Source organism: Oryctolagus cuniculus, chromosome 9 (assembly GCF_964237555.1).
Source record: "Oryctolagus cuniculus chromosome 9, mOryCun1.1, whole genome shotgun sequence".
Classification (NCBI taxonomy): Eukaryota; Metazoa; Chordata; class Mammalia; order Lagomorpha; family Leporidae; genus Oryctolagus; species Oryctolagus cuniculus.
In genome coordinates this window covers 63,603,928-63,631,256 of record NC_091440.1, presented here as the reverse complement: position 1 = coordinate 63,631,256, position 27,329 = coordinate 63,603,928, and the positions used below count along the sequence as shown (strand labels likewise).

Genomic DNA, 27,329 nt, shown 5'->3' with positions numbered 1-27,329 from the left:
CTGGACTCGACAAAACACAAAACAAGGAGAAAATATGTAAAAGAAAACAAAGCAAAAAAGAATGAAACGTGTGGCAAGCCCAAGGTCCCTGTAGCAAAGACAGCGATGGCCTGGCAGGGGACCTATGGGGTGAATGTAGCTCTGCTTGGCAAGGGTCAGACCCCCTGCCCCTTTACCCACTGCACCACCGAGTCCCTCCGCCCAACCTCAACTCCCCTGGAGCTACTCTGCTGTTTTCCTCACTTGATTTGTCTCACTGTAGCCCACACTTGGCATAGGGTGGAACGAAGACATTTATTTGTAAAACCAACTCCCTATGGAGGAGAGCTCGTATCCATAGAAAGTAAACCAGTGCACATTTCGGGGGGCCACATGCAGACATCAGTGAGAGCCGGGCAAAGCCGGACGACATCATTACCGGATGCCCTCTCTGCCACCACCCCCAGCCACCAGAAAAGCAAAATGTCCTTTCCATTTGAGCACACGGATGCCCCCCGGTGTCCCGTGAGCAGGCAGTTTGGTCTGACATCCACGATGAAGCGATCGGGGAACAATCGAGAGAGCCGTTTTCCTAGGTCTGCTTCCCATGGACGCCCAGCTGCACGCTCCCGTGGTCCTCCGCCTGCCAGCCGGAGCGAGGCAGAGTCAAAGCCCTGGGCCTCCTCACATGCCCATCCTTATGCTCTGGATGATCTGAAAGATAGCTGCAAGAGGAAAGCAAAACAGACGGCTCAGACAGCAGACAGCACGCAGCTGGAAGCCCAGCCCTCAGCCAGCCCAGCTGCTGCTGACCCCTGGGCCCTGGACGTGCTGGCTCACGGCTGATTAGATATTTCCTAACAAGGAGTTAAGTTAACAAGGGGTCACTGAACTTCTTTAAAGAGACAGCCTGGCTCTGTCTGCGGATGGATGCCGCAGGGATTCATAGATAACTCCTGCTAATTCCACCAGGAGTGAAGGCCAGAAATCCCTTAGGCACTGAGAGGAGCCTTGGCCCCCTTTCCCCAGCAACACTGTGTGGCTGCTGGGTAGAAGGATCTGGGCTGTCATGCAGAAACCGCACTCATTAAACAGGTCAGTGAATCTGCCTTTTCAGAGTAGCCGTGACCTGTAAACCAATCGGGCCAGGTGCTCAGAGCAGACGCTCCGAGTCAGGGTCTGGCTGCCCATAACCCTGCCCGCACGTGTGGCTTCCAGTGATCTACTCAGGGCTCAGGCTCTACTAGCTGGCCTGGTTATTGCAAGGAATAGCCTGACACCCACAGACAGCTCCTGGGAGCCCCCGTTATTTTGTTGGTTAGAAAGCTCCCAGCCTGTATCTAGCTACAGAGTTCCAAATGTGTGCCAGTGCAGGAGAGTCCCAAATGCTTTTTATATCTTCCCCAGGGAGTTGGGGTGGTCAGCGATGATGACAATGGTAAGGAGAAGAGCAGCTACCAGGTACTGAAGGGTGGCTTTGGTCTTTAGGTTTTTGTTTTTTTTTTTAATTTTTTTTTTTTTAGCATTTTTGGGTTATCATCTGATTTAATCATGTGTAAAAACAAGAAGAAACCCCTTCTCTCCTTCATAAAGCCATCCTGGAGTATCTCCAGGAACACAACCTCCTCAGTGCTCACAGTCATCTCAGGAAACAAGTCTTCTGACATTTCAGCAGCCATTGGTATTGAGCTGATACATGACGCAGGCACAGCAGCCCTTACCCAACATGCTTTGCAGCCACAAGTGTTCTGGACTTCACATTCCAGAATATTTGAATACATATACATAATGAGATATTTGGAGGCTAGGACACAAGTCTAAAATAGGAAACTCATTTATGATATATCTACGCCTTCTACAGATCACTTGAAGGTGACTGTATGATATTTTAAATTAAGTCTGTGCATGACACAACGTTTCATGGTGTAGACTTCCCCACTCTGGCACATCTTTCTTCACCAAGTTTTGGAGTTTAGAGCAGTTCTGATTTCCCAAAGAGGAAGGCTCAACCTGTACTCTGTGCCAGGTATTATACTTTAGGGATACAAAGAGAAATCACAGAGTGGTTCCCTTGAGAGTCTTTCTCGGGTAGCTGGAGCTTAAGGACAATGGACTAAGGCATTTTCTTAGTTTCTCTCCTTTTTTCTAAAAATAAGCTGTACATGCTGTCACTACGTTATTAACCTGGAGATGTGAAACACGATATGGGTGTTAGGTTTTCTTGAGTACTCAGGGTCACCCTCATGAACAACAGTCATCAGGGAGATTCTCCTGTGATACTTTTGAGGACGATACACAGTGTTTGGCACCCAATGCGTTCTGCTTGGCTGTACTTTGGGGCTCTCATTCCTGCTCATCTTTTTTACTTTTTCTCCTTGTCTCATTCCTGGTCACATCTCTGGTGTTGCTACACTGATCTGCAGTAAGCCCCTTTTTATTGCTTTTGTAGCTGTGCACTAAACTGAAGACAAAGCCTGCTAGAATGGTGTGTGACATCAGAGTCCACCCGTGCCATGGGAATTCTGACACAGAGAAGGAGTTATTACTTCCACGACTTGTGAAATTTCCTTTTGGCTGTGCTGAAGGGAGTTCTTGGATAATTTGGGGTTCCTGGGCAGGCCTTGACAAGGAAAGTTGCTAAATGGATGGAAAAACACCCTACCAAAATGTATAAGCTCAAAGGAGTAACTGATGCTTCTATCCTCCTCTACCGAGGAGGATGAGAGGTAAGAATTAAACGTACATTTTGTGTTCCAGTTCAGTAGGAACGCCAGGAGGCAGCTGTATATTCAACATCATTAGGACAAAAATGTTGACATCTACCATGTCTCAGACTCTGTTCTTGGGATCAGGGACCATCTGTAATCATCACAAACGAGTTGAGAGCAGAAAGTTAGGGTCAGGTGGGACTGAGTTGAATCACAGCCACTGAACAGCTGTTGGACTGGCCAAATAAGCTAACCTCTTTGAGGTGGTTTTGTCTTCTGTAGGTGAGGACCATGGTATCTGAAGGGTTACCATAGGCATTGAATGACAGGATGTAATCATGCCTTGAGGATGCAATGCATGGTAGCAAGTATTGCTGTCATTACTACAGGCAGAGTACTCCTTGTCCAAAATGTTTGGGACCAGAAGTGCTTCAGATTTCAGACTTTTTTTGTGATTTTGGAATATTTGTGTATACATACTGAGATGTCTTAGGGATGGGGCCCGAGTCTAAACACAAAATCATTTATGTGTCATATATACCTGATGCACGTAGCCTGAAAATACAATATTTTGAGTGCACTTGTGTTTTGACTGTGACCTGTCACGTGAGGTCAGGTGTGGAACATATAATTGTGGCATCCTGTGGGCACACAAAACGCTTTTGGAGCATTTTGGGTTTTGGATTTTCAGATGAGAGGCTATCGGTCTGTGTTTCTGTTAGTATCACAGCGCCTACTGCTTTGTTATGTCTGAACGTGAAGATCAGCCCTTTGCTAGCATCTGCTCTTTGTAATGGGGACTTTGGAAAGACACTGCACAGTTCAGAGCTTGCTCTCTATTTGCAAAATTGCATATGGCAAACACCTTTGAGGACTGCGAAGAATAAGCATGGTGGTGATGTACATAAGAGCTCAGTTTATAATGAATGTTCAAGACTGTTACTTCTGTCTTCATCTTATCCCTGGAGAAGAGCATGTGAACAGATGTGACTTAGTGAATAAGAAAGTCTGTGTCTTGGTCCATCATATCAATGAATGTGTTCAACGTTCTAGGTCATGATAAAAGCACTCAATTCTTTTTAAAGAACTGCAAATTTCTTTAACGACGCTCAGAGAAAATATGCATGTCTCAGAGTAGCAACACCCACAGTAAAACAACTTACCTAGTTTGTTTGAGTCTGTTTTAGTAACTAATTAAAGGTCATTCCTGATCTTAATTGAATCCATGAATTAATATGTAAAACTCCGATAGTCCTTATATGTTTAAAGATGATTCTTTAAAACTGAACACCGTTGGAGAAATGTCTCTGAATAAAGCCTCTTTTAAGTTCACCATTTACTTCTCCATCTAAGATAACCGAGATCTGGTTGTGTTTAAGACTTCCTTGTCAGTTGTATCAACGTCTTTAAGCAGCTGTCCATGTTCTACACCAAGCATATTCATTGTAACTCTGTGAGTCTGCCCACACTGACCTGCAGAATAACCCTGGGCCTTCCAAATGCTGACTTTCAGAGGCGACGAACAGGAAGGGGCTAACAATTGAGTTCAAAGAGGGAAAGGAAGCAGGGAGTCTAGAGCCTGACAAGTTAATAACTTAACAGTGGGTGAACAAAGCTGAGAAAACAGCCCAGCCGGCTGCAGGAGCCGGGCGGAGGGCAGGCGAGACAGCAGGGAGGAGAGATGCCAGAAAAAGGGAGGGCGGCAGGCACGTCAAGTTGAGGATCAGGCCCCGGGCACGCTCCGTGGTTCAGAAAACTCCCAGCCACAGCAGGAGCCACCGCATCAACAAGCCTCCGCACCCTCCCACCCGTGTTTAAGATCCTGGCCTTGGCCGCCTTGGCTGACCACTGCTCTTTCCTCCTCAACCTTCGCCTTTCCACTAAGTCTTGAGGCTGTAGCATGCTAGAGTCACTGCCGTCCCAGAAACAAACATACCAGAACCCTCTGCCTAACTCCACACCTCCTAGCAGCCCCTTCTAAGAGCTGTCTATACGCACTTCCTCCAATTCCTTACCTTCCATTCCCACCTGAAACCACCTATGCTGTGTCTACTGGCTCCACACTGCTGAAATACCTTCAGCTAAAGTCACAAGTGACCTCCTATCACTCCACGCCCGTCCTGCCTCCTCTTGTCTTACTCCCCGCTCAAGAAACCCTCCTTTCCTTTGGCCGCTGAGACACCGGTCTCCTGGTTCCTAGCATTCCTCCTTCTCTTTGGCTCTTCCCTCTCAGCTTGGTTCATGGGATCAGCCTCCGCCACCGCTCCTCCGGGAGCACTGCTGGCTTCCTTCTTTCCACTCCGATCTTTCTCCCGAGGTGGCTGGTCCCGGCCCACAGTTTCAGTGGCCACTCAGCTGTTGATAACGCACAAATGTGCGTCTCTAGCCTGACTTCCTTGAGCTCTGCATGCACACCTTGTGCCATCTAATTGCCACCTATACTCAAGGGGCTCAAAAGCATCTCAAACTCAACAGCACTGTCTCACGATCTCTCCCCACTACCAAAATTGGCATCCTGTCTTCTGTCTTGTATGTAGACCCCAAACAGCAGTCATCCTGGGCATTTTCAGCCGATGACCCAAACTTGTGGATTTACTCTAAGAGCCTTGGGGTTATGCACCCTTCACTCTATCTCCTGGAAACCCCCCAGTCCAAGCTACATTATCCATCCCCCAACCCCTGTGATGATCTCTAACGCATCTAGACTTACTCTTCTTCAACCTTTTCTCCATACTTTAGCTACAATGACCCTTTAAATAATAGCAAATAATATGGTGTCACCCTGTGTTTAAAGCACACCAAAAGCTTCCTATTGTCCAATCCTTGATGAGGCTTCCATGACCTGCATACTTGGGCCATCTGTCCAGATACTCCCCTCATGGTTTCAAAAGCTTCTGGCTCTTATTACAGGCTTTTGGCACATGCCATTCTTTCTGTGTGGAATATTTCCTCTACCTTACCCTACTGCTTAAGTTATGTCTTCAGAGAAGCTTCTTTGGTCCCCTGGAGCAAGGTTCCCAAAATTGAGCATGCATCACCATCTCCTGGGGACGTGGTAAAACACAGACGCCTGGCCCCACCACCAGCATTGCTAATCCAGGCCTGGGAGGGGACCGAGGATCTAACAAGTCACCTTCCTAACAAGTCAACAGGGATGTTGAGGCTGCTGCTCCAGGGGCCACACTTTCACAACCACTTACCCAAGTGTCAACCAGCTCTTCGCGTAACAAGCCTTCATAGCCCTATGTGCCTCTTCTTCAAATACTTTACTGGCTGAAATTTTCATGGTTCAGCATGACTAGTTGATTAGCTCATCTTTCTTTTCCACTAGATTTCAAGAGAGCAAGGGATCATGTGTGCACAATCTGTCAAGCTAAGTAGATCCATCCATATTGTACTGAATGAATGAAAGACAAATACTTGCAAAGAGCACAGAGAAAGATAAATTTTAAAAATCTCCAATGATTACTTTGCAAACTCAAAGAGTCGGCATCCAATGGCTTTTTTAAGTCCAAGTGTCCCAAGAGTTCAGTCTCCTGAGGAGAAGTCAAATCATGACAGGGCATAAATTCGCAAAGGGCTGAGGATGGGGGCCAGTGCTGTGGCATAGCAAGTAAAGTCGCCACCTGCAGTGCTGGCATCCCTTATGAGTACCAGTTAGAGTCCTGGCTGCTCCTCTTCCGGTCCAGCTCTTTGCTGTGGCCTGGGAAAGCAGTAGAAGATGGCCCAAGTCCTTGGGCCCCTGCACCCATGTGGGAGACCTGGAAGAAGCTCCTGCCTCCTGGCTTTGGATCAGCTTGGCTCCGGTTGTTGCAGGAAATTGGGGAGTGAATCAGCGGATAGAAGACCTCTCTCTCTCTCTCTCTGCCTCTGCCTCTCTCTCTGTGTAACTCTGACTTTAAAATAAATAAATAAATCTTTAAAAAAAAAAAAAAACTGAAGCTGTGGTATCCCAACCAACTCTGACCCTGAGGACTGACCCACCCCAGCTAAGGGGGTGTGCCAAAAGGACACTACGATGACACAAGTGGACCCCACAGGACACTGGGAGCTGGAACACTGCCAGAGAACAGGACGCTGCACAAAGCCAGTTTCATTGAAACCAAATAGTTGACGATAAGAGAGATCCAGGGAGTTTCTGAGAAGCGAGAATAAGACAAGCCAGAGGATCAGCCTCTTCTAGGGGGAGAAGACAGCCCTAGAAATCAAACAACTTTGATTATTTTTCATTAAAAAAAGTGAAAAAGCGAGTCTAAAAGAGAAAACGTGGGCCCCTTGAGAGAGAAGTAGAAATGTTAGGAGACAAGATAGCGCAGAAGTAGATCATTAAGCTCTCTAAAACAATCAGCACCAAGAAGGTCAAAGGCAAGCTGCCACTTTTTTGGTGGTGTTTCTAGGTGGCATCCGGACCTGGAGAAGAGGGGAAAAAGAGAGATGCCCGCGATAGGAGGGGGCAGGCAGGTGTGGTAAAGAGACAGATATTAGTAGCAAAGAAAGCGATGCCTTCTATCCATGTTAAGAAAGCAGAAAGACTCTTCTGAGAAGGAGACCACACAGAACCCCAAATGCTCCAGGAGGCTCAGGGCAGAGGGTGGCGCATTACAAAGGAGGCTGCAGGTCACCTTGAGGGAGCTGGTGGCTGAGGAGCCGACTTCTGCAGACGGTGCATCTCAGATCCCGAGGAAGGAACTCAGCGTAGATGAACGGCCTTGGGCTTTCCTCTGGGGTGGTCTGCTTCTGCAAACATCCCACTGGTCAGCCCCAGGGGAGTGAGTCTCTCCGGGTATTATAGTTTTGAGAACGTTCTGGAAGCTTCCAGGAAAGATCAGTGCTTAGAAGGTCAACCTGCAAACATGGCAAATTCAAGTCCGTCTTGGAACAAGTGTCCAGGAAAGCCTAAGGGAAGGTGGAGGGGGAGGGGGAGCACAGGTGACCCAATGAAGAAGCATCCTGGGCTGGGGCCAGGCTTCCTGCATCGGGGCTCAGACCCGGGATGGAGACCCCCTGGAAAATGTGCCCTTTCTGGAAGGAACCAGGAGCCTTTTCCTAGACATCTGCAGGCCTAAAGCTCGTGGGCGACTTTTGCACCCTAGTCCCTTCAGGGGAATAGTGAGAGAGGGTGCAGGATAATCGCAGGTGGGTTCTTGAGCTGGGTCTGGGTGCCAGTCCTTGCCCTGTTCAGCTAGGGGACGTTGGCTGATTTCCTCCATGAGCTCAGTTTTGTGGCACAGGAGCACAACTGTGACAGCCTGTTTGTAGGGACTGCATGACTAGAAGGCAGAGCACAGTGTAGGGCGTGACATTACAACAAGAAGTTCCCAAGGAAGGGGAGTCCAGACAGCCGTGCGCAGGAATCTTGCTTTCTTCCATGGTGAGCTCACGAAGAGCTCTTTCCAGAAGCAGAGGGGACACCACTGACTCTCTGGCTTGTAGGCACCACCCTCTCCCTGGCAGTGGGTCTCAGTTCACGCGGGATGCTGCATCTCAGAGCTATGCTTCCCCCACTGCAGGTTTTCTCACCAAAGGTCACAAAGGACAGCCACCAGAAAGGTCAGAGTGCTGTCTCCCTTTCCTTGTAAGCGTTCAGAATCTGACTGGGGAGGTCAAGAGGTGGGCAGGCAGCAGAGGGCCACACCCATAATCACAGCAGCAGCAGGAGTTTCTTTTTTTTTTTTTTTTTGAATCCTGAAATTTTGCCTCTTTATTATTCAATTCAAAACATGATGCATTTAGAAAAGTGTGTAGTCTTGAAGAAGAGCTCATTCTGTATAAGTGGTTTTGCATCTAGAATTTTAACTTCTATGTCAGTTGGAGAGTACTATGTAAATAGTTTTTAATAAAGATGCATATTTAAAAATTAATTTTTTAGGATGCTATCAACATAATAAAACATTCCCCATCTTTATTTTTAAAAAGTTTCTGTCTTTTTTTTCATTTTCAATTATCTTTATATATAGAAGATCGATTCAGTATATATTAAGTAAAGATTTCATCAGTTTGCACCCACACAGAAACACAAAGTATAAAAATACTGTTTCAGTACTAGTTATAGCATTACTTCACATTGGACAACACATTAAGAACAGATCCCACATGAGAAGTAAGTACACAGTGACTCCTGTTGTTGACGTAACAATTTGACACTCTTGTTTATGTTATCAGTAATCTCCCTAGGCTCTAGTCATGAGTTGCCAAGGCTATGGAAGCCTTTTGGGTTCGCAGACTTCGACCTTATTCTGACAGGGTCATAGTCAAAGTGGAAGTTCTCTCCTCCCTTCAGAGAAAGGTACCTCCTTCTTTGATAGCCCCGTTCTTTCCACTGGGATCTCACTCGCAGAGATCTTTCATTTAGGACTTTTTTTTTCCCCCAGAGTGTCTTGGCTTTCCATGCCTGAAATACTCTCATGGGCTCTTCAGCCAGATCCAAATGCCTTAAGGGCTGATTCTGAGGCCAGAGTGCTGTTTAGGACATCTGCCATGCTATGAATCTGCTGTGTATCCTGCTTCCCATGTTGGATCGTTCTCTCCCTTTTTAATTCTATCAGTTAGTATTAGCAGACACTAGTTTTGTTTGTGTGATCCCTTTGACTCTTAGACCTATCAGTGTGATCAATTGTGAACTGAAGTTGATCACTTGGACTAGTGAGATGGCATTGGTACATGCCACCTTGATGGGACTGTATTGGAATCCCCTGGCATGTTTCTAACTCCACCATTTGGGGCAAGTCCGATTGAGCATGTCCCAAATTGTACATCTCCTCCCTCTCTTATTCCCACTCTTATATTTAACAGGGATCACTTTTCAGTTAAAATTTAAACACCTAAGAATAATTATGTGTTAATTACAGAGTTCAACCAATAGTACTAGAACAAAAAAATACTAAAAGGGATAAAGTATTACATTGTACATCAACAGTCAGGACAAGAGCTGATCAAGTCACTGTTTCTCATAGTGTCCATTTCACTTCAACAGGTTTCCCCTTTGGTGTTCAGTTAGTTGTCACCAATCAGGGAGAACATATGATATTTGTCCCTTTGGGACTGGCTTAGTTCACTCAGCATGATGTTTTCCAGATTCCTCCATCTTGTTGCAAATGACTGGGTTTCACTGTTTTTGACTGCTATATAGTACTCTATAGAGTACATGTCCCATAATTTCTTTATGCAGTCTACTGTTGATGGGCATTTGGGTTGGTTCCAGGTCTTAGCTATTGTGAATTGAGCTGCAATAAACATTAAAGTGCAGACAGCTTTTTTGTTTGCCAATTTAATTTCCTTTGGGTAAATTCCAAGGAGTGGGATGGCTGGGTTGTATGGTAGGGTTATATTCAGGTTTCTGAGGAATCTCCAGACTGACTTCCATAGTGACTTAACCAGTTTGCATTCCCGCCAACAGTGGGTTAGTGTCCCTTTTTCCCCACATCCTTGCCAGCATCTATTGTTGGTAGATTTCTGAATGTGAGCCATTCTCACCCGGGCGAGGTGAAACCTCATTGTGGTTTTGATTTGCATTTCCCTGATTGCTAGTGATCTTGAACATTTTTTCATGTGTCTGTTGGCCATTTGGATTTCCTCTTTTTGAAAAATGTCTATTGAGGTCCTTGGCCCATCTCTTAAGTGCGTTGTTTGTTTTGATGTTGTGGAGTTTCTAGATTTCTTTGTAGATTCTGGTTATCAACCCTTTATCTGTTGCATATTTTGCAAATATTTTTTCCCATTCTGTCGGTTGCCTCTTCACTTTCCTGACTGTATCTTTTGAAGTACAGAAACTTCTCAATTTGATGCAATCCCAAATGTTAATTTTGGCTTTGACTGCCAGCAGCAGGCGGTTCTAGCGTCGTCACCACGACTCCCTGAGCAGCTCACATGCATGCTCATGGTTAATCTTCAGCATCAATAGTCGTGAGGATGCTGGGAGTCAGGGAGCAGTATCACCCCCTGCTAAGCATGGGGCAGCCGACAGGGGAAGTAACTCGGACAGGGCTGCACAGCTGGTGAGTAGGAGGCAGAACAGGTTTCAAGTCAGGAAGTCAGGCACTGGAGTTGAAGCTCTTAGCAACCAGGCTAACTGCCCGCCATCACCACAGATGGATGTGCTGACTTGGTGCCTTTGAATGAACACACCCCCACAGGAGGACCTCCTCCAACCTTGTGTTCCTGGGGATCTCCCAGGGCAGCTGACAGTTCACAGGGGCAACTTCTGTAGCTATTACAAAAGGCTATGCTCTGGCTCTCAACCTCTGGACTCAAAGACAGTTCACCAAAAAGCCTGGTGACCCCACAAGGATCACACAAGGAGGGGGCAGGGCGGACACCAAGAGGAGCAGCCCCTGCTCTCCCGGGTGGCCCTGGCACACGCAAGACTTAGCACTTTCCCTCCTGCACACTCTCCTTAACGCACACAGGCAGTCCTAGGAAGAGGGAGGGTGCCTTTTCCAGAAATGGAGCCCCACACCCTCTGCCCCGTGTCCACGGAGTGGGCTGGACACGGGCCTTGGAGAACAGGCAGAGTCCAGGCCCTGCCAAGGACGTCTCTGAGAATCACATCTCCACAACTGTCTGTCCTGAAAAGACCGTCCATGCTGTGCAAGGTCCTGGCTGCGACATGCTGTCTCTCACTGCTGGTGGACAGAGCACCGGGGCAGGACAGGAGAAGGGCACAGTCTGTCCCATGACAGGGACGTCCTGTGCAGGAACGAAGGGGCTGCTCAGGATGGAAGGTGCCCGAGATACCCAGCAGGCTCTTGGCTGACAGGCGCTGAGTCTGCCCTAACAGAGAAGCCAGCTCTGGGCCAGGCACACTTGCCTCCTGGAAGGCCCCAGAGCATCCAGAGGTGGGCTCCCTGCTGGGGATCGGAGAGCCAGGATATGCGGCAGCACAGGGAGGTATGCCCTGTGCACACACACACACACCCTCACACACAGACACGCACACACACACTCACACAGACACGCAAATACATACACAGACGTGCACACACATGCACGCAGACATGCACACACACACTAACACGCAGACATGCAGACACACAAGCTCACATACACACACACTCACACATAGACACACAGACATGCAAACATACACACCCTCACACACAGACATGCAAATACACACACAGACGTGCACACACACCAACATGCACACACACTAACATACAGACACACAGAGGCACACACACATACGCACACACACACACACACTCACACACAGACACACAGACATATACACACATGCACACACACAAACACCAACGCACACTCAACTTCACCTAGGACAGCTGCTTTTGTTTCTCTCTAGGATCTGACAAAGAATTCTGCAGCTTTAAGAAAGACGAAAGGGCGATCACTATGGTACTTGAGTGAAGCTGAGAGTGCCTGAGATTGAATCCCACCTCCACTTCCATTCCAGCTTCCTGCTCATGTGCCTGGGAAGAGAGCAGATGATAGCTCCAGCGCTTGAGTTCCTGATGCCCATGTGGGAGACCTGGATGGAGTTCTTGGCTCCCGACTTCAGCCTGGCCCAGCCTTGGCAGTTTTGGGCATTTAGGGAGCAAATCAGCAGATAGAAGATGTCTCCCTCTGTCTCTCCCTCTCTCTGTCACTCTGCCTTTTAAAGAAATAATTAAATCTTAAAATAACTAATAAGCACTATTTATGGTCCTTGCCTGGGTTCCTGCTGAGCTATTGTTTTTCTGCTTTTTCATTTGTTCAACTCTTTATTTAGTGGAACATTAAGTCTTTGACCATAATGTAAAATGAAAACATATTATCTTAAAAATAAAAGAAATTTTAAAAACCAAAACACAAAACAAGAGAAGGCACTGAAAACCATTCGTCTAAACTTTTTGTTGTTCAAATGCACTTAATTTTTATGATTCTAAAAATTGGAAAAATATAGAAAATCATGAAAACAATAAGAGTCACTAGTAATCCAATTAGCCTAGAAGTTTCCTTTTGATGAGGACTATAAGCTTGTCAGTTTCATGAATACTCAGGCCTTGGCAACCATTAAAATTCTCATAATCTCTGATTAGGAAAGGAGTATCAGAGTTGGCCAGAGAGTAATAAAATTGATATTGGAACACGAGAGAGAAATAGTCTGAGGAAGAGAAGTGGGCATGGCTGGTATCTCAGAGATTACGTCTGAGAATCAAAGCATGATGGGAATTAAAATGTGGTTCCATTGAGCCCAATTTAAATGTCATTTGAGGCATAAGGGTGAAGACGGATACAATCATATTGCTGAGTGAGTCTCCAATTGCTGCTCCTTATCAATGTACAGTATTATGGCCTGGGTTTAGAATAGAAAAATAATACCATGAGATCACCAGAAACATAATTCACAAAATTGTCTGAACAGCTAGCATATTAAAGAAAAGGTCTAACTTCACTGTGTCCAGTAGGCATTCTAGTCAAAAAAGAAAGTTGAAAATGCTGAAGATAGTTGACCCGTTGGTACCATGATATAACATCATAAAAAACTTAGCTAGAGATGGCAAAGATGAGCAGGTGGTCCTGAGGACCATACCATGTCTATGGCAGACATGACTAATCAACTACAGCCCACTTTCCCATGGAGGCTTGGTACGGCCTGAGAATCCTTTTCAATCAGTGTCTTCAAAAGAGCCGAGGATAAAAGGGAAAGAAAAACCCCAGGCATGGAGAGCTCTGGGGAACAGGTTCAGTAACAGCGTGGGAAGCGCATGGAGCCCACACATGTCCCGTGCAGATAGCAGCTGGTGTCTGTGACAGCAGCTCTGCAGAGAGTAGCCCCAGACAGACATTCTGGGTCAGGCTTGTCTCTGAGTCTGGAGATAAAGCCAAGCACTCTTCAGAAGCCATCCTTCTCCACGGAGGCAGGTTTTGAAACCGGGGGCAGAACAAGCCAGGATGAGCTGCTTATCTGGCAAGAGATCCGCCCCACTGCCCGCAGAAATGGAAGATGATGCTTTTCTAAAAAGGCGAGAGAGAAAGGACAAAGTCTCTTACAGGGACACTTGCATGCCTTGGACCTCAACATGGAGCCGGGTCCTGGGAGACAAATCCAGCCTCAAGCAGAACACAATTCCCAGGCCAGAACGTGAACATGATGAGCCACTGGCCTATATGGGATAATAACCCGGGGGAACTTGATTGAGGCATTGGATTGAGAAACAGGTGTGAGATTTCAAAGACAATCTTTAGGAAATTAACCACCACAAAACCGGTTACCTAATGAAACAAAATGTAACAAAACCAGAGCTGGCCCTGAGATGTCTTCCCTGGATAAATCCAGCTCCACAAAGAATGCACTGTTCCCAAAGCTTTTGTATCTCACAAAGAAAACGTGTGTGGCCAAACAGCCATGTGTTAGGGTGATTGGAAGTAACTGACACAGCTATTTCTGATGGTGCCTCCCTTGGTGCGGGTAAGACGCCGATGCTTCATCATACAGGAAAGTAGTCTCATGCCCCTGACCTGTTACCACCCAACAATGCTCACACTCCGAGCACTGAGGCAGGGCCGATGACTCTGATAGATCACGGCCCACGGAGGAGACTGAGTTTGCCAAATAAAACGTGGAGCCTGGGAGGAAGACACGCAAATGGTGGGCTCAGCCTCCCACGCCCACCTGCCAGGCCCGCGGTGCTGCCCTTTTCCACAAAGGCTAAAAGGACTTGGCTGCAGCCTTGAGCTTGCTGGGGGCCAGCTCTTTTAGCCCCAGAACCATTCAATGCCAGGACAGCCCTTGGAGGGCGTCTTAGTGTCTCCAGTTTCCTGACAAGGAAATCAATAGAGGGAGAGTGAGTAATTTGGCTCGAGGTTATGTAGTTGACAAACAGCAAATCAAGGCTTTGAAGCCACATCTGGCAGATTCCAAAATCTCCCCTTCCCTCAGAGGCCTCTCATCCCCCTACTGCCAGTCAATCAGTTTACAAAGGGGCTTGCCTAAGAGACCGTTTGTGATCGTGGAAAGTGTGAATTTACTTACTCCGAGGAGGGTGTATTTAGATGATCTCCCCAAACTCCCTCCCACCACGGCAATGTAGCAGAGGTTACAGCCAAGCATCCAGGCACAGAGTAAGGGCAGAGCTGGGCTGGACTCAGACCTGGGGCCCTGGGGTAGCTCCAGGAGCTCTGTCATTCCCATCTGATTTCCCGATGAAGGGACAGCCTTCCCCGGGTGCGGGTTTGTGCCAGGGGTTCCTGGGTGCCTGGGCTCTGTCCCCTCACTACTGTCCCAGTTTTCCTTCTTCTTGTTCATTATCTCCTCTTATCAGCATCATTGGCATGAAAGGAATGTACAGGGAACAGGATGACTACAGCTGAAGATATTAGACTGAAGACAGCTGTGACCCAAGACTCCCGGTTACGGAGGTTGCTCTAGTCTTTTTCACAGGCTGACCAACCTCTCCACTTCAGAGCAGGGGTGAACCATCAGGGAGCACATACTTAAGTGCCGACTTTTGCCAGCCCCAATTGCTTCCCAGATCACAGCTAGAAACCCAGAGAGAATGCCATTCCCGACTACCTGCCTGACTGGAGAGTGTGTGTCTCTCCCAGGAGCACTGGCACTATTTTCAAACAGCGAACTTTACCCAACCCATCGTCAATTAGAAAAGTGGGTTAACAGAGTAAAGAGAGAAAAGCAAGCGAGACTTTTCAAGAGATGCAGATCAACAGCCAACACATTCATTCATAGGAGAGTATGTCACCTTTTCCCTTAGCGTTTAAATACACTTCCTGTGCACTGAGTAACCAGGGTGTTGTGGCACAGCTTGCGACTCTGGCATCTCATATCATAGCACCTTCCAATCCAGCTTCCCCATAACGTGCCTGAGAAGGTGGCAGAAGGTGCTACAAGTGCTTGGGCTTCTGCCATCTGCATGCAGATGGAGTTCCTTGCTCCTGCCTCTGGCCTGGCCCAGACCTGGCTGTTGTGGCCAGTTGGGGAGTGAACCAGTGGGTGGAAGATCTCTCTCTCTCTCTCTCTCTCTCTCTCTCTGTCTCTCCTTCTCTTATCACTCTACCTTTCAAATAAATAAATTATAAAAATAATTTTAAAAAGGTGTAACCAGTTATGTGCACTCAGAGAAGGGAAGATTACCTTCAAGGTGATTGGAACTCAGAGACAGGGAGCTTGAACCCGGCACAGGGCAGGGATCCAACTTGCTCAAAGGAGAGCTCACAGAAAGGGACAGGGAGGAGTGTCTGCCTGTGGAGGCATGGAAACATTACCAGAAACTTCAGTGCACTTTGCATGAGTCTAAGTGGCTAGGGCAAGGCTGAGCTGTGAGTGTGCCTACTGCAGGTGGCCGGTCAAGAGCGACAGGGAGGGGGTCTTTCCTATTTTGGATTCCAGCATGGCACAGATAAACCAGTGATGGGGCCAGAATCCACAAGAAGGCTTGTTCCCTAAAGCGTAGCTTCTGACAAATGGGTGAGACTTGAAGGAATCACATTCTTTTAAATGTGAAGAAGAGATGGGTAGGAGCCCCGGCCTGTGACCCAATAGAGGGAGAAACTCAAGAGGGAGAGTAGACTCTGCCAGACCCAATGAATTGTAACGAATGTTGGAGAGGTGGTAATGGGGACAGATCTATAGGAGTTATTGTGTTTTTCTTGACATGTTCTGTTTAGCAAAGGAGGGATACAAAGATAGATAGAAGAAGGGCACAGTCCCCAGGACAAACTTGAGAAGAGTGACACATTTCTGTGAGAACAGAGCCTAACTTGAGCTGAGGATTCCAAAACAAAACAAAACAAAAAAACACCCAAGTGGCAAAAAAGAAAAATAGGGTGGTGGTGGATTATTTTCAGTTATGATTAGAAAAAGGCTGAAGTCCATTACTGGGAGGTCACAGTAGCACATTAACAAAGGATAGTGAAGGGAAGACAACTGGATTCCCATTTTGTCTAGCTTCTCCATAAAAACAAAATGGTCCTCGGACTAGAAAGACTTCCTGAAGCTTCCTTACATGAACACTGGGCGCTAGGTACAACAGTAAGTGGAACAGCCGTAGCCACTGTAGTTCAAAGTCCCAAGCCTTGCAGATTCCCCTCCCCGGGCCCTGGACAAGCTCAGAGAGAGGCTAACAGAGCCAGTGTACTTGATCCACGAGAAACTCCTGGAGACTGGGAGAGTTCCAGGAGACTTCTGTTAGCAAATGTCCCAATTTACCCAAGAGGGAAAGAAAAGGTTCCTGCTGTATGGACCAATATGCCTGGGGAAACTGTAGGCCATATGAATGAGAGGCTTTCAAGCTCTTCCAAAAGAAGAGATGGATTTTGAAAATGAGAATGGATTTGAGACAAACAAGCCAAACCAAATGGCTTTATTGGCCTTTTCCCTTATATGTAACCTAAAGGGGCAAGTTGGGGAAGGCTACAGTACTGTATATCTTGAAGTAATTTAAAAAAAAAGGCTCTGTATCTATTTAGATCGCGTGATTGTGCCTTGGCCATTCTAAGAATTTGGCATTTGGGGACCCAACCTGCTGTCTGAAGCTTTGGGCCTTTGCCACATCGTGTCCCTCATCTATGGCTGTCTGTTCTTCAAGACTCTGCTCAAACACCACCTCCTCTTGGAGACTTTCTCTTGTGCCCAGCAACACTGGAGGGCCCTTATCCGCGCAGGCCAAGCACTCTGTGCACGGTGGCATCACTATCACTGTGGCCTTTCCCCGGGCTACAAATCGATGGCCTCTTTATCTGCCTACCCCAGTGCAGGCAAGCTCCCAAAAAGGGTTGCGTTTGCAAAGTCTGGCACAGTGCCAGGCACTTTGGGACCCTCAAAATGCAAGGAGTATTTGAATGAGTTTTCTTAGAGTTCAAAGTCACAGTGAAGCAGGCTGTCTCTGTGTTCAATGGGCTTCTCCAAGGCTATACTTTTACCAGTGACTTGGAAGTATAATTTATTTTTAGGGACTACAAAGCTGGGAAAGAAATATAATTAGCTCAAGGTTCAGAACTGAACAATCTATGACCTGGTCATAAACCCAGATTAAGTTTTTTATATAGTTTGACTTTTTAATATTTTCTTGTAGCACCCTAAAGGCATAGTTTTGTCTGTTTTGTTTTTGGGTGAAATTCAAAGATAGATTAGCTAAGGCAACGTATCACAGACAAATATGTAGGTACTGGTAGAAATGTTACATCAGGGTGCTATTCTTCACACTTTCATATGATACTTTCAACTATGCATTGCGAATAAAGGCAAACACATTGGATACATGATGTAATATCAGTGACCATAATGCATATTATAATGTGATGTCAATAAGCCACTTATTATGCATGTTTATCTGGGCTTCCAAAATGTATAGATACTGTATGGAAAGACAACCAACAACCCCAAACAAAAATTTAATAGAAATGATCATGAAGCTTTATATTAAGTCTCCAAAAAAGTCAATTAGATGTCTACAGTATGGAGAATCCATCCATGCACCCATCCACCCATCCATCCATCCACCCATTTTGAGCACTCACTATGTGCTAAATACTATGCTAGGATTTAGTGGGAAATAAACGCTTCCCCTGCTTATATACCATTGAGGGAAATAGATAATAACTAAATAATTTCAAATGGCAATGAGGGCTATGAGTAAATATGTGACAGGACTACATCTGGGGATAAGGGCATATGAAGATGCGTCTCTGAGGCTTGCAGGATGTTTATGGCAAGAAGAGCTAGCTGTGCCTACTTGGTCATTAGCTTCATTTGGCCAAAAATATATTTTGATGGCTAAAAAGAAACCTCAAGCCTGGATCATAATTATAGAAGCAGAGTCATAAAATCAAGAGCAGTGTCAATGCTACCATCCCTGCTGAGGCCACACCACTTCTAGACCACCTTATAAAGTTGCACATGCTGTACTTCAAGAGAGTCATTGAGTGTATCCAGAAGCATGGTCTAGAAACCACATCTTATGAGGCAAGGTTGAGAGACTTAGGGAAGCTCAGTTTACAGAAAGAATCACAGTCATCAATAAAATATTCAAAGATTCAAGATGTTCAGAAAAGAATGAAGGAGTCCATTCTGTGTTGTTCTACAAGTCCAGTTCTGCACTATGGAGGAGACAGCATAGTGGGGTTCAGAACAGGGAGACACTGTCAATAGAATTAGCGACATACAGAAATGGAATAGGTGTTCGGAAGAAGTGAGCGCTCCAGCCTTAGGACTATTCAAACAGAAAGTGCGCAAGCATCTGTAAATAGTGATGGGGGCTAAGGGTTTGGCCCATTGGTTGAGACACTACTTGGGACACCTGCATCTTACACCTGGGCCCCTGAGTTCCGTCACTGGGTTCACATCCTAGTTCCACTCCCGACTCCAGCTTCCTACTAATGCTCACCCCAGGAGGTAGCAAGTGAAGGCCAAGTATTTGGGTCTCTGATACCCACATGTATTGAGTACCCAGCTCCCAGCTCTGGCCTGGCCCAGCCACAGCTGTTGTGTACATCTGGGGAGTGAACCAGCAGATGGAAGCTCTGTCTGTCTGTCTATGTCTCTCTGCCTCTCAAATAAATAAAATGTAAAAAATAGTGATGAAGGGATTCCTATATTTAGCAAAAAGATTCCCTTTCAGAACAGATCTTTGGCAATGGGATAGAGCCTTATTCCCTTTAGTGAAAGATTTTCTCATCTTGGAATGTCAAATCATCTTTGAAGCATTTGAACCACAACAACAATCATGCTAAGTGTTTCAGATCCCTCTTCCCCCCTAAGAACATCTGTTTCCTTGGAAGAACGATCTCTTGACGATCAAAGGAACCGACCCATCTTTAGAGGTGGGCTTCTCCTGACACTGGGGCAGCAGGATCTCCCCCTGGGAGGCCTACACCTGTGGGGGAGCTGCCTCTCTCTCCCCTTCTCTGTCCTCAGCAAGAGTGAGGTGACCGAGGACAGGAATCTCTGAGAGATGCCTCCAGGCTAAAAGTGACCTCCACTCATTCGTGTTTCAGAGACCCAACATATGGGTCTGGCTATTACATATATAGCCCTGGCTATTACATATGGGACCAGGAACCCTGTCAAGGCTCCCAATAATAGCATTTAACTAAAAGCAACTGCATGGTGCTTTTACTCAACAATCCCCAACTCTTCCCCGTGTCCATATGTGTGCATTTACCTGGGTGTCTGTAAAGATCTCCAAACTTGTCACTTTATGGGATCACGTGACCCATGTCTTAAAGTCAAAGGCTCAGTTCCATCTGGGAGCTCTAGAACTTTCTCATAAGGCACAAGGCCTCTCCTTCTCTCTCTGGAATGTGGATTTATCTCGGGCAGACAGGGTCTCCACTTTCTGTTCCAGATGCCCTTTGTAGCCTGTATTTTCATGGAAAAGTTCAACCATGCTTTATAATGGATATAGAAAACCTAACTACTCAACAAAATCACTTTGTGATTATGATCTGATAGTGTATCAATTCTATCTTTACCCATATTTGGAACAGAAATAAAAACCCACTAAGATAAATGTTTAGGTCGGAATGAACCTGAATCCAAGACCCATATATTTTCTTATATTTGCTTTGTGACTTTTGAAGGACAGTGGTAAGCAGGAGATGTAAGTTCAGGGAAGCACCCATACCTGAGCCACAGACCACGAAAACGAAGAGGGCTAACAGCCATGGTCCCACAGGATATTTCTCTTCTTGTGGCCTCTGAAAAAAAAAAAAAAGCAAGATTAGATTCATTGATTCAATCCATTTACTGACTACTTCTAGGCCTGGCACTAGATGCTAGGAATTGTGTGAATGCGACAGACTCACTCTTAACCCGCAGCAGGCAGACAAAGATGAACAAAGTTAATGAGTTCAACTTTGGGATAGGTTTACAACAATTTATCAGTACCCTTACTAACATCCGCAGGACTCAGTGAACTTGGTTTTTCACATGAGGGGACTTCAAAAAGTCTGAGGACAAATGGATTTAAAACACAAGTTCAGGGGCGAGTGTTGCGGCATAGTGAGTTAAGATACCACTTGAGACTCCTGCATCGCATATAGGAGTGCCTGAAATCAAGTCTCACCTCTACTTCTGATCCAGCTTCCTGCCCATGTGTCTGGGAAGTATTCAGGTCCCTGTCAATCACATGGGAGATCCAGATAGAGTTCCCGGATGCTGGGTCTGGCTTGGCCCAGCCCTGGCTATTACAGGCACTTGGGGGAATGAACCAGCCAATGGAATCTCTCTCTCTCTAAATTTCTCTCTCTCTCTCTCTCTTTCTGCCATTCTTTCAAATAAATAAAAAACAAATAAATAAATTTAAAGGAGAAGTTTACTTTGACACAGAAACTTCAAAAATTCATCATATGCATCTTCCATGAACTTTCTGAAAACCCCTTGTATTCTGGGGACCAGCTAGGGCATAAATACAGAAGGGTATAAATACAGTGATTTGGGAGAGAAGATGATCTAATAAACACTGCTTCCAACTGTTGAAACCTCATTGCATGGCAGGCACTGTACTATAGGCAGTGTGTACCAGTTACTTCCAGCACACCGGCCCACGGAAGGCAAGCATTATTATTTCCAGTTTGTAGTGGAGAGGCTGAGACTCAAAATTTGTTAACTTGAGCCAGAGCAGGGAATCAAGCTTAGTACACTGTCTGGGTACTTTCCACTTACTAGATTCATTTTAATTCCCACATCCTGAATTCCAAGCAGGATCAGAGAGCACAAACATTTTCTCAAAACCTCCTATAAACCAAAAAAATTGGGAAGTCAGAGCCGTGGAAATCCCTGGAACAAGAGAAGCACCATGGCAACTGCGGGTGGCTGTGAGGGACGAGGCGTTGTATGATCAAGCTCGTGGGTCTCGGCAAAGCTCAGCTTTGGGGATGTCTCTGCATTCTCTGGGCAGGAAGGGGCCTGCTGGACCCACACAAACATCACCTCCCATGCCTGCTGCTCTTCTCAAACCCAGAACACAGACTGATGAGAAGACCATCTCTCCATAATACACCAAGGACCGTGTGCAGGCAGGTCCTTCAAACCCAATCGGCTAAGGGAACAATGCTTATGTCCTGAGAGGGACATCAAGGAAAAGGGAGAAGGAAGAGACTGACCAAAAGAGCTCACTATTTCCTCATTAGCTAGCACAAAATAGATGCTGTGTTCAACACAGGTACACAGCTCAGGCACAAAAATACACTGGTGGAGCAGACATACTGTTCACCTCTGGCTGAAATCACAAAACCTGATTTCACAATTCAATGAAGTGCTGTTGGTGTTTTAAAATTATATCCAGCACTGTAAAGTGCGGGCTACAAAGTGCAGTCATGACTGTACAAACTTGACTGCTGCACATTCACACTCAAAGCGGGTCATGTTTGTGTTTCTAAAAGACAAGGGGTGCTGTGCCTAAGGATGCAGTTTTCTTAAATACTGCGAAAGCTTGAGTAAAGTATCTGACAAACAATGGATAATCTTTGATTTTCATTGTAGGTGCTTTTCTGTACAATCTGCCAAATATGGACAAAACAAATGGTATGTTTATATATATAAAATGGAGTTATGTTCTAGACTCACGTAAAGAAAAATTGGCTTGGCTTCATCAAAAAATTTTCTCATTTCATTATAAAGAAGGTAACAATTCTTTAGTTCTTAGCATGCCTATTACTTTCCCAGAGAGCTTTCCCTCTGACCTACTTGTCACCTGTACAACCATGAACTTCTTCATAGCATCTATCAGTTGACAGTTTCATCTTCCTCCCTGTGACAACACATTGGATGTCTGTCTCACCACCGGGCAGGCACTGTCTCTTTCAAGTATAAGTGTACAGCAATGCCTGGCACAGAACTTTATACAGTTCATGCTCATTGAATAACAAGAATCCACGGTTCATTAAATCTGATTCCTTAAGTCAGGTCAAGTCAGCATCTAAGAAGAATATTGTCTTTTTGTTGTACTCCCTAACTGGTGGGAGGTTATCTTCACATTCTTCCTGCTAGAGAGGCATAAGGTATCAGTGGGCAGGCAGATCTTGCTCGCTTCTCTGGCCCCAACATGCTCCTGGACAATCCACCACCACTTCCATGCCAGCAAGTCGCATTGCAAGGGACAGGTGGTTGCTCTCAACCAGACAAGGCCAAAGTCAGTCTTTCTTAATGGAGAAGAGAACTTTATCACTCTTGGGCACTTAAGACCAGGTGGCACGCCCATGAGGTAAATAATAGAGATATTAAATAAAGTGACCTTTAACAGGGTGTGCCATTTCCCCTTTCCCTCCTCTTCCACCAGCTTCCTAACAATCTGTCACAGTTACAGAAACCCATTCTGTTGCCGCTGCTCCACTACCACTATACAGAAAACCCACTTCCGCTCTCTTCCCAGCAAAGCCAACAAGTGACTGCAGGAGTCTGTAAATGAATCATCGATCCAGTTAAAGATACAAAATGAAGTGCTTTATTTTTCATTTGCAGAAAAACACATACTTGGAGCAGGTGACACAAAGACATTTTCATGACATTCTCCACTGACTCAGTATGATCTGGCAACTCTTGGAGGCCAGAAACACTTGGTTGGTCATAATGCCAATAATATTGTTTTCTGAGAACTTTGGGACAGTGCACACAGGCCCATCTCTATTGCTGGGAAGTAAGGAAAACAGTAGAAATTCTACAAATGACATAGTTCATGCAAACATGAATTTGCCACTCTCTGAGGCTCCGAAATGTCATATAATGCTCAGAACTCTGAAATTTCAGTTCTCCTTTCATTCTTGAGAAGTTACGATTAAACAATTATATAATAATTATTCCAGTTCTGTTTCTTGGATGAATCTGCTCTCTGGGAGAATAATACTAATTTACTCCATAGCTGCTAGCTAATAATGAAATAGTGAAGCATCTGCACACAATTAAAGCAGAAGTTTATTTCTGAAATAATGAGTCTGAATGTTCAGTTAGAATGTATACATATGGTCCCGTTTACTGAACTTCATCTTGAAAAAGTTGCCTTGCAAGTGGCTTCTGTCAAAATATAATCATGTTTGACTTGTAATTGGCAAAATCAGATTTAGGATTTACAGAGTTTCTTTTTGAAAGAGAATTTCATTTTTGTTTTTGGATGCTGATCCACTTACAATAAAGTTAACTGAAAGCCCCTCCAAGCTATTGAAAGTGAACATTTATTGTGGCTTGGTTTGGAAACCTTTCATTACAAATTTAGTTGGGCCATTTAAAAACCCTCAAAGGCGCCAGGCACTTTCTCCCGGCCCACCCAGCTGTATATCAGGGCCTTTTAACATGCACTTATCCTGCACATTAAATATAATTTCAGTGTAGCTCTGAAAGATGAGTTGAGTTGAATTGCAGGTGATTACATTTCCTAGATATTTAAGGAGTGTTTTCCCAATTTTTCCATTTTCTTGTCTTATTTTGCAGCCAATAATTTGTGTTTTAGGTTCCAAGCATATTCTAGTGGTCCTGAAAAACGAGATGCAGCAGACACTGAGTCTCAGGGCCAAATGGACACAACAGCCCTGAGAGTCGGTTCTCTGTCTGTTGCGACCATTTCAGTGCCATGAAGTCTTCGACCGAGATCAGGGAACAACTGAACTCCAGTTCCTCGGCCCATTAAAAAGAACCACACACACACATAGATATCATCATGGTGACGGCTAGTAGGTCTGATATTGGAGAAAGACGAATTGATGTCCAAGGTTTATAAAACCCCGCATGCTTGAATGTCAATGAAAAATTGCTTCCCGTGTCAGTTTGGGTAGCATTTTTTTTCTGAGTGATCACGGGGAAAACGTACATCTGTATGGAAACAGTACAAAGAGTTTCGATTTGACAGCACGTTGGCCTTGTGGTACCCTCATCACAGCTAAATGATCGATTTCCCAGATGAGAGAATGGTAAGGCTGCCTGGAGCCTGGAGCCGTGTGTGGAGCTCTGAGTCGAGTCGAGTCTGGTCCTAAGGCTCCTCTGCCACAGTGCCGCTTGCTTTGCAGGAGTCCCAGTGTGATAATTGCAGATCCAGCTCTCTGCTCACCTAATCAACCTGGCACAATTTCCTTGGGTGAAAGGCATTGCCTCATCTAGTCTGCAAGGGTTTCCAGCCAAACCCCAAGCTTCAGCTGGGCTTCCACTTAACTGTGCGGGATAACAGATTCCAGGCGCCTTCGCTCAGGGACTTGGAGACCAGCTCTGCCCAAGGACCCATCTGACTCACAACTCTGGACGTCCAAAGTCAGAGGACTGGCCTTTTCCGTTGAAGAGCACCCACCTTGCTTCCACAAACCCCTGTGTACAAGGGGCAGATTTTACTTAAATGTCCAGTTGCACAGCACAGAGTGCCTGGCAATAAACTGGTTTTTAGATTTACACCATCAGAATGAGCCTGCATTCACAGGGTGAACTAGAGGGATGCTGCATTTAAACTTTAGCCCAGTGGCCAACGGAAGGGAGAGAATGAGGAGGATGGAGAGAAATGTGGGTCCAAATCTCGCTCCCCACTTCAAGCCCCTTCCACAGATCCAGGGTCACTCTACAAGAGGCTGGAGAGAAAAATCCTATCATGGTATGTGCCAGATGGTTACTTATTTATTTACACATTCATTCATTCATTCAACAAACGATTTAGTACCAACAAGCCTCCAGGCCCTGTGTCATGCCCTTGACTCCACTGGCCCCTATGGATGTGGCTTCCATTTTTCCCAGGGAGAAAGGTCGAGTTCTTTCCCGGGGAGGCTGCTCCCCGTCTCCAAGGGACCCCAGGCGGCCACCCCCAGAGGGGCCACGACTATCCAAGGCCCTGTCCGCCCACGAGGGCGCGAGCAGTCTCCGCGTGCCCCCGCCCCCGCCCCCGCCCCGGGCCCAGCTCTCTGCAGCCCCTCTGCGTGAACCCGCAGGACCCGCGGGCCCCACGCAGAGAGCGGGAGGCGAGGCCGGGCTCCGCATCCGCATCCGCCCAGCCCGACCCGGCCCGGTGCCGTCCGGTCCTGCCCCGCGCCGCCCCCACCTTACCAGGGTTTTGGCAACGTTCCCCCTCTGGGTGATGTTTTTGCTGTGCTTCTCGTTAGCCATCCGGATCCGCTGTTTGGCCACCATGGCTCGGGCGCGGTGACACGCTCGCGACTGCCACCTGCAAAGATTTCCCCCGCCGCGTTAACCCCTGCGACCAGGCCGAGCGCGTCCCGCCGAGGGCCCCCGCGGCCCGCCCGGGCGCTGCAGGTGGCAAGGCGCGGCCCGAGCCCCGCGCACCCGCTCGCGAGCCCCAGCGAGCCGGCTCCGGAGAGAGGCCAGAGCCCGGACGGAAGTAATCTCTCATCTCAGGAAACCCTCTCCGACTTCCTCGCTATCCTTCCGGTCCCCCCGGCTACCTACCCAGCACGGCCACCCAGGCAGGCGCGGCCGCGCGTCCCCTCGCGCCCGGCGGCCAGAGCGCGCGCTGAGCCCCCTGGGCCGGGGCCGGGGCCGGGGCCGGGCCGCTCTGCCACCCTGTCCCGCGGCCGAACGCGCTGGGGTCCAGGGTTGGCGCGACCGCGGTGTCGGTGCGCGCATGCAGGGAAGAGGCGCGGCCGCTGCAGGGCCGGTGGGCCGGGGACCCAGCCCTGGCCCGGAGGAAAGATTTGGGGCGGCCACGCTTCAGGCCTGGACGCATGGTCTCCCCTGCACCTGCCCCGCTACCCATTGGTCCAGTCCTCAGAAGACAAACAGGCAGCCGGGGCAGGGCGTCAGAGCTGTGGGGGCACACTCCAAAGGTGCCTATTCCTCAGGGCTCTGGGAAGGACCCCCGCGGTAACGGAGCCCTACCATGGAGAGCTGCAGGAGCGGACTCACGGGACCTTGGGAGTTGTGAGCATTGTATTGGAAGATGGGCCAGCGACACCTCTGAGCAGATTGGGAAAGAAGGACGTAGACTGAGGCCTTGTAGCCTTGGTCTTATTGGGTGGTACCCGCTCAAATCAGATGCTTTGGCCAGTCGTGGCCTCCTATGCCCAAGGAGCCTGGACCTGCCTCCAGCTGCTTTTGTGCCCAGGCGTCTGAGTGTGGCCTCCGGGACTGAACTGGGCGTTCGCCTGCAGCGGAAAGATGCAAATGGAAGCATTGTACGCCTTGCCAGCCGTGTGTTTAGGACTCTATCTTAGATGGCTCATTTTTCCACCTGCTGAGCACACTGCCATTAGCTGTTTGACATTCAGAAGAGTAAAGGGGATGAGAAAAAGAGGCACTGAACCTGGAAGATTTGGGGAAGTGGGAACTGGGATACCAGCACCCCCAGTGTAGGGAGGAGGAGCTGCAGCCCACGCACCTGCAACCCTTCTCTTGCAGGCTCATGGAGCTGGGTTTGCACAGGGTTTTGTGTGAGTAAAATCCCCCATGTCAGGGCAAGTTTAGGGAGAGCGCCAGTCTTCAGGAGCTTATCTGGAAGTCACTCCCGCTTTTTGTCATTCAAGCCTTGGCACTGGAGGCAGAATTACCAAGGGGTGTTGGTATCAGCTGGTCACTCTTTTTTCTGCTCAGGAGTTAGGTCAGTTTCAAAGGAGCCTTCTGCTGGCTTCTAAACCCTCATTGCCAACAACAGGACTCTTATCACTGGACTGCAAACCAAGCCTGCTCAACCCTAGCCCCATGTTTCATTAGCCACTGTCCCCACATCAGTAACTCCTGCAGGGTATGAGACCTAGTGAGAAATAGGACAT

The 27,329-nt window shown here is 47.1% G+C and overlaps 1 protein-coding gene across 2 annotated transcripts; it reads right to left on the bottom strand.

The window, feature by feature from the left end:
• Positions 1–275: 275 nt before the first annotated feature.
• On the bottom strand, positions 276–26,193 carry SERP2 (stress associated endoplasmic reticulum protein family member 2). Of its 2 annotated transcripts, XM_051850029.2 has the most exons (4): positions 26,011–26,193; positions 25,651–25,768; positions 20,264–20,336; positions 276–704 (listed from the first exon to the last, which is right to left on the bottom strand). In XM_051850029.2, exons 2-4 carry the CDS (start codon positions 25,732–25,734, stop codon positions 664–666), a joined length of 198 nt encoding a protein of 65 aa, XP_051705989.1. In that variant the 5' UTR covers positions 25,735–25,768; positions 26,011–26,193; the 3' UTR covers positions 276–663. The 2 variants fall into 2 exon arrangements, with proteins under 2 accessions (XP_051705989.1, XP_051705988.1); XM_051850028.2 differs by lacking the exons at positions 276–704; positions 26,011–26,193 and adding an exon at positions 1,536–7,532 and having other exon boundaries at positions 25,651–25,977.
• Positions 26,194–27,329: the final 1,136 nt, after the last annotated feature.